Source organism: Crotalus tigris, unplaced genomic scaffold (assembly GCF_016545835.1).
Source record: "Crotalus tigris isolate CLP2741 ecotype Arizona unplaced genomic scaffold, ASM1654583v1 scf7180000018371.15429387391:27106975, whole genome shotgun sequence".
Taxonomy (NCBI): domain Eukaryota; kingdom Metazoa; phylum Chordata; class Lepidosauria; order Squamata; family Viperidae; genus Crotalus; species Crotalus tigris.
Window position 1 is genome coordinate 22,631,915 of NW_024096970.1, and position 12,512 is coordinate 22,644,426.

The 12,512-nt window shown below is 49.8% G+C and overlaps 1 protein-coding gene across 1 annotated transcript; it reads left to right on the top strand.

Annotated features, from left to right (window-relative positions):
• Positions 1-1,369: 1,369 nt before the first annotated feature.
• FOXA1 (forkhead box A1) lies at positions 1,370-6,476 on the top strand. Its single transcript, XM_039351804.1, has 2 exons — positions 1,370-1,791; positions 5,131-6,476. Exons 1-2 carry the CDS (start codon positions 1,720-1,722, stop codon positions 6,367-6,369), a joined length of 1,311 nt encoding a protein of 436 aa, XP_039207738.1. The 5' UTR covers positions 1,370-1,719; the 3' UTR covers positions 6,370-6,476.
• Positions 6,477-12,512: the final 6,036 nt, after the last annotated feature.

A 12,512-nucleotide genomic window follows, 5' to 3' on the forward strand; every position in this document is an offset into this window, starting at 1 on the left:
CTGCACGTTTTCGTAACTTTTGATGCTGGGAGGCCTCCATCAAGCCAACCGCAGGACTTCGGTGTGCCATGGGCCACCTGATTTCAGGAGAGTAGAGATGCCCCTTGCAGAACAAGGTTAGACGGGGTGGCGTAAATGTGCAAGAGAAGATCTCCACCTGGTCTAAAGCAATGGCAGGAGGACAACCGAAGATTTGTGCCCCACAGCCATTTCTGGCTCAGTCGCCAAATCTCCCGTGGCAATCACCTGTTATTGACTCGCCCAGGCGGTTCCTACGGTGACGATTTCCAGTCAAGGCGCGGGGCTGGAGCGGGAGGAAGAAAGCAATGAAAATGGTCGGAATGACTCACCTGGGCCCCTTGCCAAGCGGAGGTTTCAGGCCAAGAGATCCACCGTTCAGACCTCAGTGCGCCGGGCCTGGACTGGCTGAACGTCACAGTAGTGACTCATTTATCCAGCCGGTGCTTCTGCCCGAAAGAAAGAATATAATGCCCAAATGATTTGGGGGGGGGGTTTGCTGAAACTTTCCTCCAGAGCAGATTTTCCCTGTCAAATGGCACGAATTCTATTGTATTATGTTTCTGCCTGTCCGGGGAGAAGGAGAGGGGAGGGGGAGAGCTATAATGTAGGACCCCGATCCAGGCAAGGTTACATTTTAGTGTACGGATTTTTCCCCTTTGCAAGGAGGGGCGCTTTATTTTGTTGAAGGGGGACCAGTTCCCCAAACCGCCTCTTGCCCTTCGACTTTTACGCATCGTTGGAAGGAGGGGGACAATGCTTAGCACCCAACTTGCTGCTGCTGCTGCTGTCCCTACCGCAGCCCCTGCCCCCAAAGTCCAAGCGCGACCGAGAAAGGTTAACGCTTTTGCTAAAGAACGGCAGCCTAACAGAACGGCCACTTAAGGAGAAGTCGCCCAGATAACCCAGGGCTCTTGGCTTGGTTTTAACTGCAGCCACCCGCCCTGCTCCCCTTCTGGAAAGAAGCGTCCGAACCGACAGAACAGCTCCTACGCAGGGGTCGTGCGTCTGCTCTTTGAACACAGACGGGAGTGCCGCCTTTCCCTGGAATTGCCCCCCCCCCACCAGTGGCAGCGGGCGGGCGGGCGGGCGGGCCGGTCGGCGGGAGGAGTTAAAACCAAAGGCTTGTCCTCCCCCTTTCCTTCCTGCCTCCCCCTCCTTTCCTCTGGGTTTGTTTCTTCCCCTTCTATCTCCCGCCCCAATTCTTTCTTTTTTACCTCCTTGGCGCTCGCCGTCCTTCCTCCCCCCCCCGTCGCCATCCCGCATAAACCAATTACACCGCTTTGCAAATAAAGAGACGCCCCAGGGGAGTTGCAAGCCGAGTGGAACTGCCTGCTCTGCAGGTGCATCTGCGGCTTGGTAGGTGCGAACGTCTTTGTGCGGCGGACAAATGGGGAGAGGAGGAGGAGGAGGAGGAGGAAGAGGAGGAGGAGGAGAAGGAGGTGGGCGCTGCTTTGGCGGCGGCAGCGGCGGCGGCGGCGGCTGGTGCAACGTAAGATCCACCTCAGCTCAACTCCGCTCACATCCCAGCCGGCACTTCCTCACTTTCTCGAGTGGCTCGCCGCCACCCAACGTCCCTGCTCGACTGAGCCCTCCCCGGGGGCCGGCTTCCTGCTAGACTCGGGGGGGCTCTGTTTTCTGGCCTCTCTTTCGCTCGCCAAGAGGGGACTGAATGATTTCACCGCGCACGTTGACTCCAGGATGTTAGGGACTGTGAAAATGGAAGGGCACGACGCAAGCGAGTGGAACAGTTACTACGCCGAGACTCAGGAGGTGAGCGGACCCGGGGGTGGGGGGGGTGAGAGGGTGGGGATCCGACAACAGGTCGGGAGGGCTTCAGCCAAGAAGAGGGTCTTCCCACTCCCGGGAATCAAGCCTAAGCGCGCGCTCCTGATGGTGCCTTAAACCTGCCTTCTCCAGTGTTACAGCTGGCTGCAAAGCCCGGGAAGGAATCAACAGAATTTCCAATCGTCCCACGGGGCAACTGGGGGGGGGCGAGCGCGGCGGAAATGCGGGGTGGGGGGGGGGGGACATCGAGCCGGCGGGGGTGAGGGAGGAAGATCTTATTGATCACCTCCTCGGATTGCGCGTCGAAACGCGGCAGAGTCCTAAATTCCAGGTCCTCCCAACCGCTCCAGAGTCCCTCCATGTAGGGCCTTGGTTTGTGTACGTGCGGGAGGGAACAATCATCGCGAGCCCCCTCGGGAAGCACGTTTCACGTTTAGTTTGGTCCCCTTCCCACCCCTCACCTGTGCCAGCATTGTTCTTCAGCTAGGCAAAAATAACCATTTGTGTGTGTGTGTACTTTGCCGCACGCTTCTTTCGCGGAGTTGGGGGTGAGGGGGGTGGGGGGTTAGAGATTAAAAAATAAAGCAGAAATCAATTCTCCCGGAGCCCGGCGGGTGGCGCTGTCGAGAATGCGATCCGACTCCGTAACCAGGAGCCTAACTTTTCATTGTCCATTCATGTCCACGTTCCTTATTTTTACAATATGCTCCAAAGAGCTGAAAGAAAAGGATCAAAAGCGGGCGAAGGAACAAGAAGGGTGGAGGAACCTGTGAACCCCCTAACTGAGGGAATAAATGGAGCCTTTCCGTGACTAAAGGCGGGACATAAAATTAATAAGCTGCCACCCAGGAAACGTAGCAATGTATAAAGTGAAAAAGAAAGCAACCCGATGAGACGTAAAATAGTCTGAAGCGCGTGCAGGAACGGGAATTGCTTTGCGCGGCTTTACAGGAATTATGATCCGGGGTTGCTGCGCGGCAAATGCAGCCGGTGGTTAAAAAAATGCTAGCCGCATTTTGTTTCGCCCCTTTTTAAAGAGGAGCTTCTAATTTAATGCTAGGGGTCAAAGGGGGCTCAGAAAGAGGTTGAGACTCATTGGATGCGTCTTCCCGCCTCACCGGTATTCCAGTGGGGTGGGAGAGAAAATCAAACGACCGTCTTAGGCAAATGTGGACTCTTGGGTCGGCAAACAAGAATTTGCCTGCTCTCCCTAAACCTAAACTCTGTTTTATAAGGAAGTGTTTTTAGAGTGAAAGGAATTTAGCACATTCCTATTACTTCCGTATTTAGTAACAAACTATGCATGTGCTCATGAAGACATTTTCCCCCCAATTAATGGTAGACGGCACTGATTTCCTAGGCTGGATTTGGTTCCTAGAATTTAAAAATAGCAGGCATCTTTCCCCATATTGACATTTCCGCCTAAGCAAGCACTATTGTGGACATAGCCTATCATTCAAATATCACCATTCCTTGATATATTTCCAATAATACAAAACTATAATCGTAACATCGTGGGACAATATAGTCCACACAATATAGTTCAAATATAGGCAATATTTACAAAGCTAATTAAGCAACGAGTTTATAAGGCACAGCCCTTCCCCAACAGTTTTCAATATGGGTTAATAAAGTAAATCAATGGCTTAATAATTCGATTTTTAGGGAAAAGTTTAATCCTTTCCAAGAATTATTCTTTAGCCTTCTTAAGGCGCCTTGCGGGCTGTATCTTTGATTTAAACCTCGAAAAACTTTGGCCTGTCGACCTGTCCTTTACCAGTGAGTCAAAACGTCTAGACTGCAAGGCAAAGAGAAGAATTTGGCCCTAAATTTCAGGACCATTTGTTTGATTTTGGACACCCCCGGTCCCCTTCCCCGAAATTATCGTTCTTCCTCCTAAGGAAAGCTTCCCGATTTAGCAGGGACCAGCCAAGGCCCTGGGAGAAAAGCGGCTCCTAACAATGTTGCCCAGGTTATTCCCCGCCGGAGGAAAAGCTGGGGAGAGCAAGCGAAGGGGCGCGAGGGGACGCGGGGCTGAGAAAAAGCGGCGATCTCGCTTTCCTGGCTTCGGGGAGCCGTCGCGGGTTGTGAAGGCCTCGGCTTCTCTCGGGCGCCCTCGGGAACGGCGAGGAGCTGGGAAGACCCGGCTTTTGTGGTTTAGGCCGCTGGCGCTGCGCCCTTGCCCTTTCCCGGGGCCTGTTGCGATGAGTGGGGCTGAGGCAGTGGGCCGTCTCGGTGCGAAGAGGGTCTGCCTCGCTCTCTTCAGATGCGATTCTGAGCAGCTCAGGAGAACCTTGGTTTGCTTTCACTGCCTTTAGATTTTGAAAAACAAAACAAAACAAACAACCGGCACGGGCCTCCAACCAAGTGGGAAACAGGTTTGGAGGCTGCCCCCGATTTGGGAACTGTTGCTGTTTGGCCAAAAAGGCGGGTGAAAATTTGGGCCTTGCAGATTTTTCGTTTCCAATCTGCTCCCGCCTTGGGGTTTGGGGCGGATGTTCTCCACATCTCTCCAGATCTTTAATCGGAGCTCTTAGTCCAACCCTTCCTTAAATCACAGTTGCGGTTTGTGCAAGGGGCAAACAGGACCCCTTCCAGCTCTGGAAATTTGGCCCTGAGTAAAACTACCCTCCTTTCTGTAAAGGCACCGCAGCCTGCCTGCGGAAGCCTGTGAAGCCTCCCCTCTGTGATGCATAATTATATGTTTCTAGTACCACCATCTCCCAAAGCTCCCAAATTTTGGCCAATGCAGCCAAAATGTTTATATTATTATCATCGTTATTATATCCGCCTACCTATTTCGGATGCATGCCATTTCTTTCTGTGAATAATACGGATGTATCTTTTCTGTCACTTCTCCAGATTTATTTTTTTTTATATATTTTTTATTTTTTTTAGCAACTGACAGTGCGGAAACTTAGCACTCATTCGGAATGCTCTCGGGGACAAAGCTGGGCCACAAGGATTCCCTTTCTGCGGAATCCCAGGCTTGGGAAGCCTGGATTTGCTCTTCCTCTGAACGGGGAAGGCTGGCTGCACGAGGCATGCATTCTCTAAGGCAGTGTTTCCCAAACTTGACAATTTTAAGGCATGAGGACTTTAACTCCCAGAATTCCACAGCCAGCAACGCTGGCTGTGGAATTCTGGGAGTTGAAGTCCACATGCCTTAAAATTGTCAAGTTTGGGAAACACTGCTCTAAGGGGAAATTCGGGGGCCATGTATGAGACCTTCACACGGTGGGGAACGAGGGATCCTACGGTGCGCGGGCGGCAGGGCGGGAGGGTCGGAAGAGCCAGCTTGATTAACCCGTGCTCCCTCCGCAGGCCTACTCCACGGTGCCAGTGAGCAACATGAATTCCGGCCTGGGCTCCATGAATTCCATGAACAGCTACATGAGCATGAACGCCATGACCACCAGCGGCAACATGACTTCGGGCTCCTTCAACATGTCCTACGCCAACCCCAGCCTGGGGCCCGGCTTGAGTCCCGGCGGAACCGGAGCCAGCATGAACAGTATGTCAGCCATGGGGTCGGCGCTGAGTCCCGGCGGCATGAACGCGATGGGCGGCCCGCAGGCTTCGCTGAACGGACTGGGCGCCTACGGGGCCATGGGGCCCTGCATGAGTCCCATGGGCTACGCCTCCTCCAACCTGAGCCGCGGCCGCGACGCCAAGAGCTTCAAGCGCAGCTACCCGCACGCCAAGCCGCCCTACTCCTACATCTCGCTCATCACCATGGCCATCCAGCAGGCGCCCAGCAAGATGCTGACGCTGAGCGAGATCTACCAGTGGATCATGGACCTCTTCCCTTACTACCGGCAGAACCAGCAGCGCTGGCAGAACTCTATCCGCCACTCGCTCTCCTTCAACGACTGCTTCGTCAAGGTGGCCCGCTCGCCGGATAAGCCGGGCAAAGGCTCTTACTGGACGCTCCACCCGGACTCGGGCAACATGTTCGAGAACGGCTGCTACCTCCGGCGCCAGAAGCGCTTCAAGTGCGAAAAGCAAGCCGGGCCCAAGGGCGGATCAGGCGGAGGCGAGGGAAGGAAAGACCCGGGCGGGGCCGGCTCTCCCTCGCACCGAGGCCAAGCCAAAGGTGGGCAGCTCGAGGCCGCCCCGTCCAACCCCGGCGCCGGCAGCCCGCAAGCCCTGGGCCAAAACGGGACCGGAGCCGAGCTGAAGCCCTCCGTGGCCGCCGCGGCGGCAGCGGCGGCTGCAGTGGCCGCCTCGGTCCCCGGCGGGCCCGCCTTGGCCCCCTTGAGTCACCCGGGCCACGCGCTGGGACCCCACGAGCCGCAGCTGCACCTGAAGGGCGACCCCCACTATTCTTTCAACCACCCCTTCTCCATCAACAACCTCATGTCCTCCTCTGAACAGCAGCACAAGCTGGACTTCAAAGCCTACGAGCAAGCGCTGCAATATTCCTCCTACGGGGCCGGCCTGCCCGGCGGGTTGCCCCTCAGCAGCGCCTCCATGGGCGGGAGGGGAGCCATTGAGCCCTCGGCCCTGGAGCCCTCCTACTACCAAGGTGTGTATTCCAGACCGGTACTGAACACCTCTTAGCCGGCCGGGTGGGACTGGAGGGTCAAGCGAGCGGAATCCCCCCTCCCTCCCTCCCTCCCTCCTTCCCTCCTTGTCTGTGTCTCTCCTTAGATCAGTGTTTCTCAACCTTGACCATTTTAAGGCATGTGGACTTCAACTCCCAGAATTCCACAGCCAGCAATGCTGGCTGTGGAATTCTGGGAGTTGAAGTCCTCATGCCTTAAAATGGTCAAGGTTGAGAAACACTGCCCTTAGATTTCTGCCCAAACTGCAAACCGTCGGCTTGCCTCCGCCCCCTCCCACCTCCAGCCCGCGATCCGTGCGTGGGGAAAACAGAAAGGCAAACGGAACACGCGCAAGAAGCGAAAGGACTGTTACTTTATCCTCGGGGGTGGCTCGGATAATGCCCGCCGCCAGTGCGTCCCCCTTTCTCCCGGTTTCGGCTTGACAAGTCCAGCAAATCCCACAGCCCGGCCCTCCTCTCTCTACGAGCCCCGTGTAGGCCACCCTTGGCCACTGAACGAAGCAAGCGAGCGAGCCTCCCGTTTTGAAACTCAGAATTTGAGTGGTTGCGTTTCCCCGCCTTTTCTCCTTTGAAGCCACCTCGCCCAAATTGGGGGAGGTGGGGGGATTTTCCACAGGAAAAGGGAGGCCTCCGCTTGGAGTGGCGGGGGGGGGGGAGAAAGCCGAGTCTCGACCCCAAGCAGCCCGCGCCGCTCTCCTCCGCGCGTGGGTGGCTTCTGGGAAACCTCTGCCTTGTGCGGGGTTTTCCCAGGCCCGAAGTGGATTCAGTAGGTCGAAGTTGAGCCCCGGACTTGCTGGCCTGCGTGTGACTCTTCCCGGTATACAGGTAAAGAGCCGGGCGGAGAGTTGACATTAGATTAGGAGTCCGACCCTTTGAAGGATGCAGCGCAGAGAGGGAGAACTTGGCCCTGCTTTGAGACTTAGGGAAAGGGCATTTGCTGAACTCGCCCCCCCCCTCCCTCCCTCACAGACACATTGACCCCAGGGAAGCACGGGTGACAGGTCCCGGAACCCCCCCCCCCCGCCTTGTAAAGGGGCAGAGCACAGATGGCAAGTGGAATAGAGAAAGGGTCTCCTGCATTTCCAATGGGATCTGGATAGGATACCGAACTGTACAGGTCACACAGCCTTTTAAGGCACGTTACTATTATTTCCAAACCCACCCACCCGTTTTCCCACAAGCTGTTACTAAGGAGTCTCCTTCAGCATCGGGACTACATCTATTTAATCTCAGAATCTGCCCCCACCCCCACCCCTCCGTGAGTTCCAGAACTCTATGACTATTTTTGTTCCAGCCCTGCCTCCTCGAAGAATATTCTGAACTGGGAGATGCTCCCTGGCCTAGACTGCTTTCATCAGATCAGCCACCACCTTCCTGAATTTTATTTTATTTTATTTTATTTTTTTTTTGAGGTCGCTTAATTCTACTCTACCGTTGTTAGCAGTTCATCCAGTGTTAATGCACTTTCTACAGTTTTTACATGACGTTTTACCATAGCCAAACGGGTTTCTCCCCCCTTTTTGGTTCCCTTCTCTCTCACTCTCCTCCCCCGCCCCCGTTTGCCTTTACAATATTCTTAATTTATTTGCACGGTTTATACTTTCTTCTTGACAGCTTGAAAGTGCTTTAAATAAACGGTTTTAAAATGACACACCATTTTAAAGCAAATAAAAATCTTAATTTTATAATAAATGTGATTGTAATTGAAAAAAAATGTTTTGGTTCTTTTTGGGGGTTTTTTTTTATGAAAATATAAGCCATGGAGCATGTTTTTCCCCTTCTCCTTTTAATTTTTTTTTTATCATTTCCAATTAAGGACTTTAAATAAATCAAATATTATCAATGAGTGGATTTGGGTTATTTTCTTTTACTTTATTCCATTATTGAAAGACTATTTACTTCTAAGCCAGTTAAAAATGAACCTAGGGTTCAAAGAGGAAGACAGGGGTAAACAAAGGGAATTGTTGGCAGTTTTTCCCCCTCTCCAGGCAAGGCAATATATTATGAGAACAATGACAGAACTGTGAATTCTGTCACCTTATTCCAAAGAGTCACCTTATTAGATCTATATTAAAAATTTATTAAACTTATTGAATATTGGACCAATTCTACTAAAAATGTCACAAACTAAAATATTTACTTTAATATAAAAAACCCTAAGAATTAGGGATTTCCCTACAATAGATCTTCCTTTCTTCAAGCACACCAAAGTTTATTTCAGTTTGAGGGTGAGGGCTTGTAGAATAAGCTAATCTTTAGCAACTGCAGTTTTAAGAGGGAATTCTCTTAAATGAATCTCATACTGATCCCTTTCTGTTATTTAGGAATGAAATTCTAGTAAGTACCTTGGCATGAAACATACCTGTAATGATTGTATCAATGGGAATATTTGTATTGATTTTAGTGGGAAATGAAATGTGTTGAGTTTTAGAATCATAGCATTAAAAAAGGAGTTACTTTGACTTTCTTCTTCAGTGGACTGAGGCTTTTTAGTCTAAAAGTAAATTCTGGAATGGGATTCTTTGTGATTTTTACACCCCCACTCCCCAAGTATAGAATGTTGTTTATTCTGAACCTAATCTAGTCTTATAGTTCTGAAGGCTAACACCTTAGTGGATAATGGCTATTAACCTTGCAAACAATTCTGCACAAATACAATCTGTTGTATTTGATGAAAAAGGTTAGGAGTACATTTCTTAGGAGGTTTGCTACTAATGGAATTTAACTCGCCATATTAGTGGGGCAATAGGAAAACAAGCAGTTTAAATCCTGTTTCTGGTGCAATTTATACCTCCCTTGAAATGAAGTTATATTCACAATATATTTGGAAAATTAACTCTTACTCTTGGGAGGGGCGGGGGTATTCAAATGTTTCCCAATGCATGCAGTATTTTTATTGGACTAGCTGGTTAGTATGTGACCATGTTTTTTTTGTACATTTGTGGTTCAGGACTGTACATGTTTATATTCAGATTATAATGCTGAACTAAATCCTTGGACTAAAAAATTAAGCATTGGTGTATTTATCCTGCCATGAGTGTTGAAGGTGGTCTGCGAAAAGCAGGCCTCTGTTTGGAGGAGCTTATTAATATAAAATATGTTCAAGCTATGCCGAGATCCCATTTAGTGAGTTTATTTCCATTGAAAAACGTATTTGCCCTTATTAGTGGAACTCAACACCAGGACATGTTCCTTGGCAAATATCTGTGAATTCCATGTATCCCATGTATGCACAGGTCTACATCCCTAATTTTTAAATAATTTTCCTTAAATTAAAGAAAGGTCCAATCAGGAGTACAGGGACAAAGAACGCAATTTTGTAAGTTGTTGCCACTCTGATGCTTACACCTGCCCACACACATATGTGTCTCTAGCATGCACGCAATGCTGCAATCCTATTCACTTTCCAGAGTAGTAGTCCTATTAAGTCTGGCACAACAGTAGAGCCCATGCCTGTTTACTTACACACATAAGCCCTATTGTACACAGTGAGGTTTCTGCTGCTAACCGGTATTGGGCTCAAAGAGGTTTTCTCCTTTTTCTAAACCAGTTTGAAAACCTGATAAACGCATTGTATTATAACTGTTGTTGCTGCTGCTGCCTTCTTTATCCCTCTCCTTACCCGACAATGCAGCCACCTCAGAGGTTCTTATTTTGGGGGGGGGAGGAGGGGGGGGGCTTGGATCCAACCAAGCTATTCTCCAGTTGTCCTCAGCTTTAGGAGGAAAATTTTGGGAAAGGAAGAATGGCGAGGGTCCGCAAAGCTATTTGCTTACCCCAGGTCTCCAGTTCGGCAGCACACTCCCTCAACTGCGTTTACTCAAACATAAGCCCTGTGACATTCAGCAAAAGTTTGATTCCAAGAGAAATTCAGGCAGGATAGGCAGGCAAGATGGAAGAAATAAAGCCTGAAAACCAAAGGGGTTTGACTCCAGATTTTGAAGCAGCATACCTGGTCACCATGAGGAGAACAGTGCCCTGGTCACCATGAGGACAACAGTGCCCTTGTTTTCTCTCTCTCTCTCTCTCTCTCTCTCTCTCTCTCTCTCTCTCTCTCTCTCTCTCTCTCTCTCTCTCTCTCTCTCTCTCTCTCTCTCTCTCTCTCTCTCTCTCTCTTTCCTACCCACCCCCTTTCCCGCTCCCCTCTCTTTTCCTGCCTATTTTTACTTTGGCTGGTTTGGCCACCGAAGTAACAATGGGCTCTCCAATGCGGGCTCTCTTTCCTCCGACCTCTCCCATCTTGGCCGGGCTGCGTGTGATCCCGCACAATCGAGGAACAGGAGATCTCAGCTGGAGGTCGCGCCTCGCTTTGATCAGCCCCACTGCCGCCCAGTCGCTGGGCTTTCGCTCAAGGAGAGCGCCATATGGCTCCCCCACCGACCCACCCTCCCGCAACCAGTCGGAAGAGACCCGGAAGCTCTTCCATCCGACGCCACGCGCGGGATGGGGCTGAGCCTCGGAGCAAAGAGACTTCAGGATCGGGAATGAATTCGGAAGAGACGCTTCATCTTCGCCAAGCCGCTTCCTTCTCTCACTTCAGCGACGGTCAAGATTTCCAGTGGAAAGAAAGGAACCAGCATTCGTTTATTTTTAGGAGGAAGAGAGGGGGGGGAGTTTCTCGGGACGCTGTCGGTCCTTCCGAGTCAACAGGGAATGGGCAATAGCCTGCTTTCTTTCGATAAGTGCTTAGACTATTCAGAACAGCCGCATCTCTGAGTCTTAATGTTGTGGGAGGCCCGGAAAGTTAAGTGCAAGATTCAGACATTGCAACTAACCGATCTGGCTGCTTTTTTGGGGTAAGGAGTTATTTAATCGGGCCTTTTCGGCTGGATGAGGTCTTAGATGGTATCCTATGATATTACATTTAAAGTGAATGTGTTTCCTTCAAGGCCGCTGGTTTCAGATGAAGGGTAGTGCCAACCTGGCTTGGCGCTTGACAAATAAATGGGTTTTATTTCCCACAGACTTCTTTTAATCTGCTTTGCAAAAACATTGGGAAGTTAGAGGTTGAAAAAGTTTTATCCCCTTCAGTTCTTCTCCATCAAATGTCCTCTAGACACAGGGTAAACTCCCAACAGCCATAATCTCCAGCCAGCTGAGAAAAAAAAATGAGACTTGAGACCCAGGATGTTTGAAAGGTAGCAATTGAAAAGAGGATCGCTCTTTAAAGATAACCCCCTCTGTGCTGATGATGAAACTCAATTCTTTCAACAATGTCCAACCTTTTTAGATGAAGCCACCAAGAAAAACAGGCCAGGCAACCTGATGGCTTGATTCTGACCATTCACACTCCCCCACCTTCACCTTAGTTTATTATTTCCCACAGTGAATCTCTTCCCTTCCCTCTTTTCACAAAAAAAAAATTAAGGAACTAAAAAGGTGAGCCTTGGGGTTCAGCTTTCATTCTAGAATACAGCTTATGCAGCTTACTTGGAAGGAGCCTGGCTAATTTAAAAAAAGCTATATAGCTTCATTTCTCCCCTAATATTGCAAAGTATACCAAGAAGAGCACAAACTTCTATTGGCTAATGCCCAGCATTTCTGGAGGAGGGGAAAAAAATCAACCCATATATGACCTTTACTCTTAATCAAAGGAGTTGGAGAATAAGTAGATGCATGCGCCTATAAGTATTTTTACAGCCACGCGCACCTGCATATTTTATGGACTACGGTTTTATTTACTTTTTTCTAATTGCCAGGGAATGTGGTTTCTTGATTTTTAGTGGATCGATTTCCCCAGATCAGTTAAGGAGACTGATTGCCAGGGGAATATATTTAAGGTAGTTGTGAAAGATGACAAATTGTTAGAAAGCCTGAAATATAAGCATTTTCCCCTCTCCCCGACTTAACACAGAAATAGCGACCATAAAGAGAATGAATTATATGTAGATCAAAATATGGGGGCATGGAAGACGAGAGTTAATTCATTGCTGGGTAGAGTTTACAGTTTGGTTTTTGTTTGTAGCTTTCACTCCTAAAGCCATTCTTGCATATATTTTTATGTCAGCTTCAAGCCAGCAGAAGGAAAACAAAATTGTTTTTTTCTCTGGTCAAACTCTCAGTTGTCACTGTTTTTGTCCCTCTGAAAGAAAAGGTGTCCTGCAAGGACCATTCTCTAAAAATCTCATTTGTAATCAAT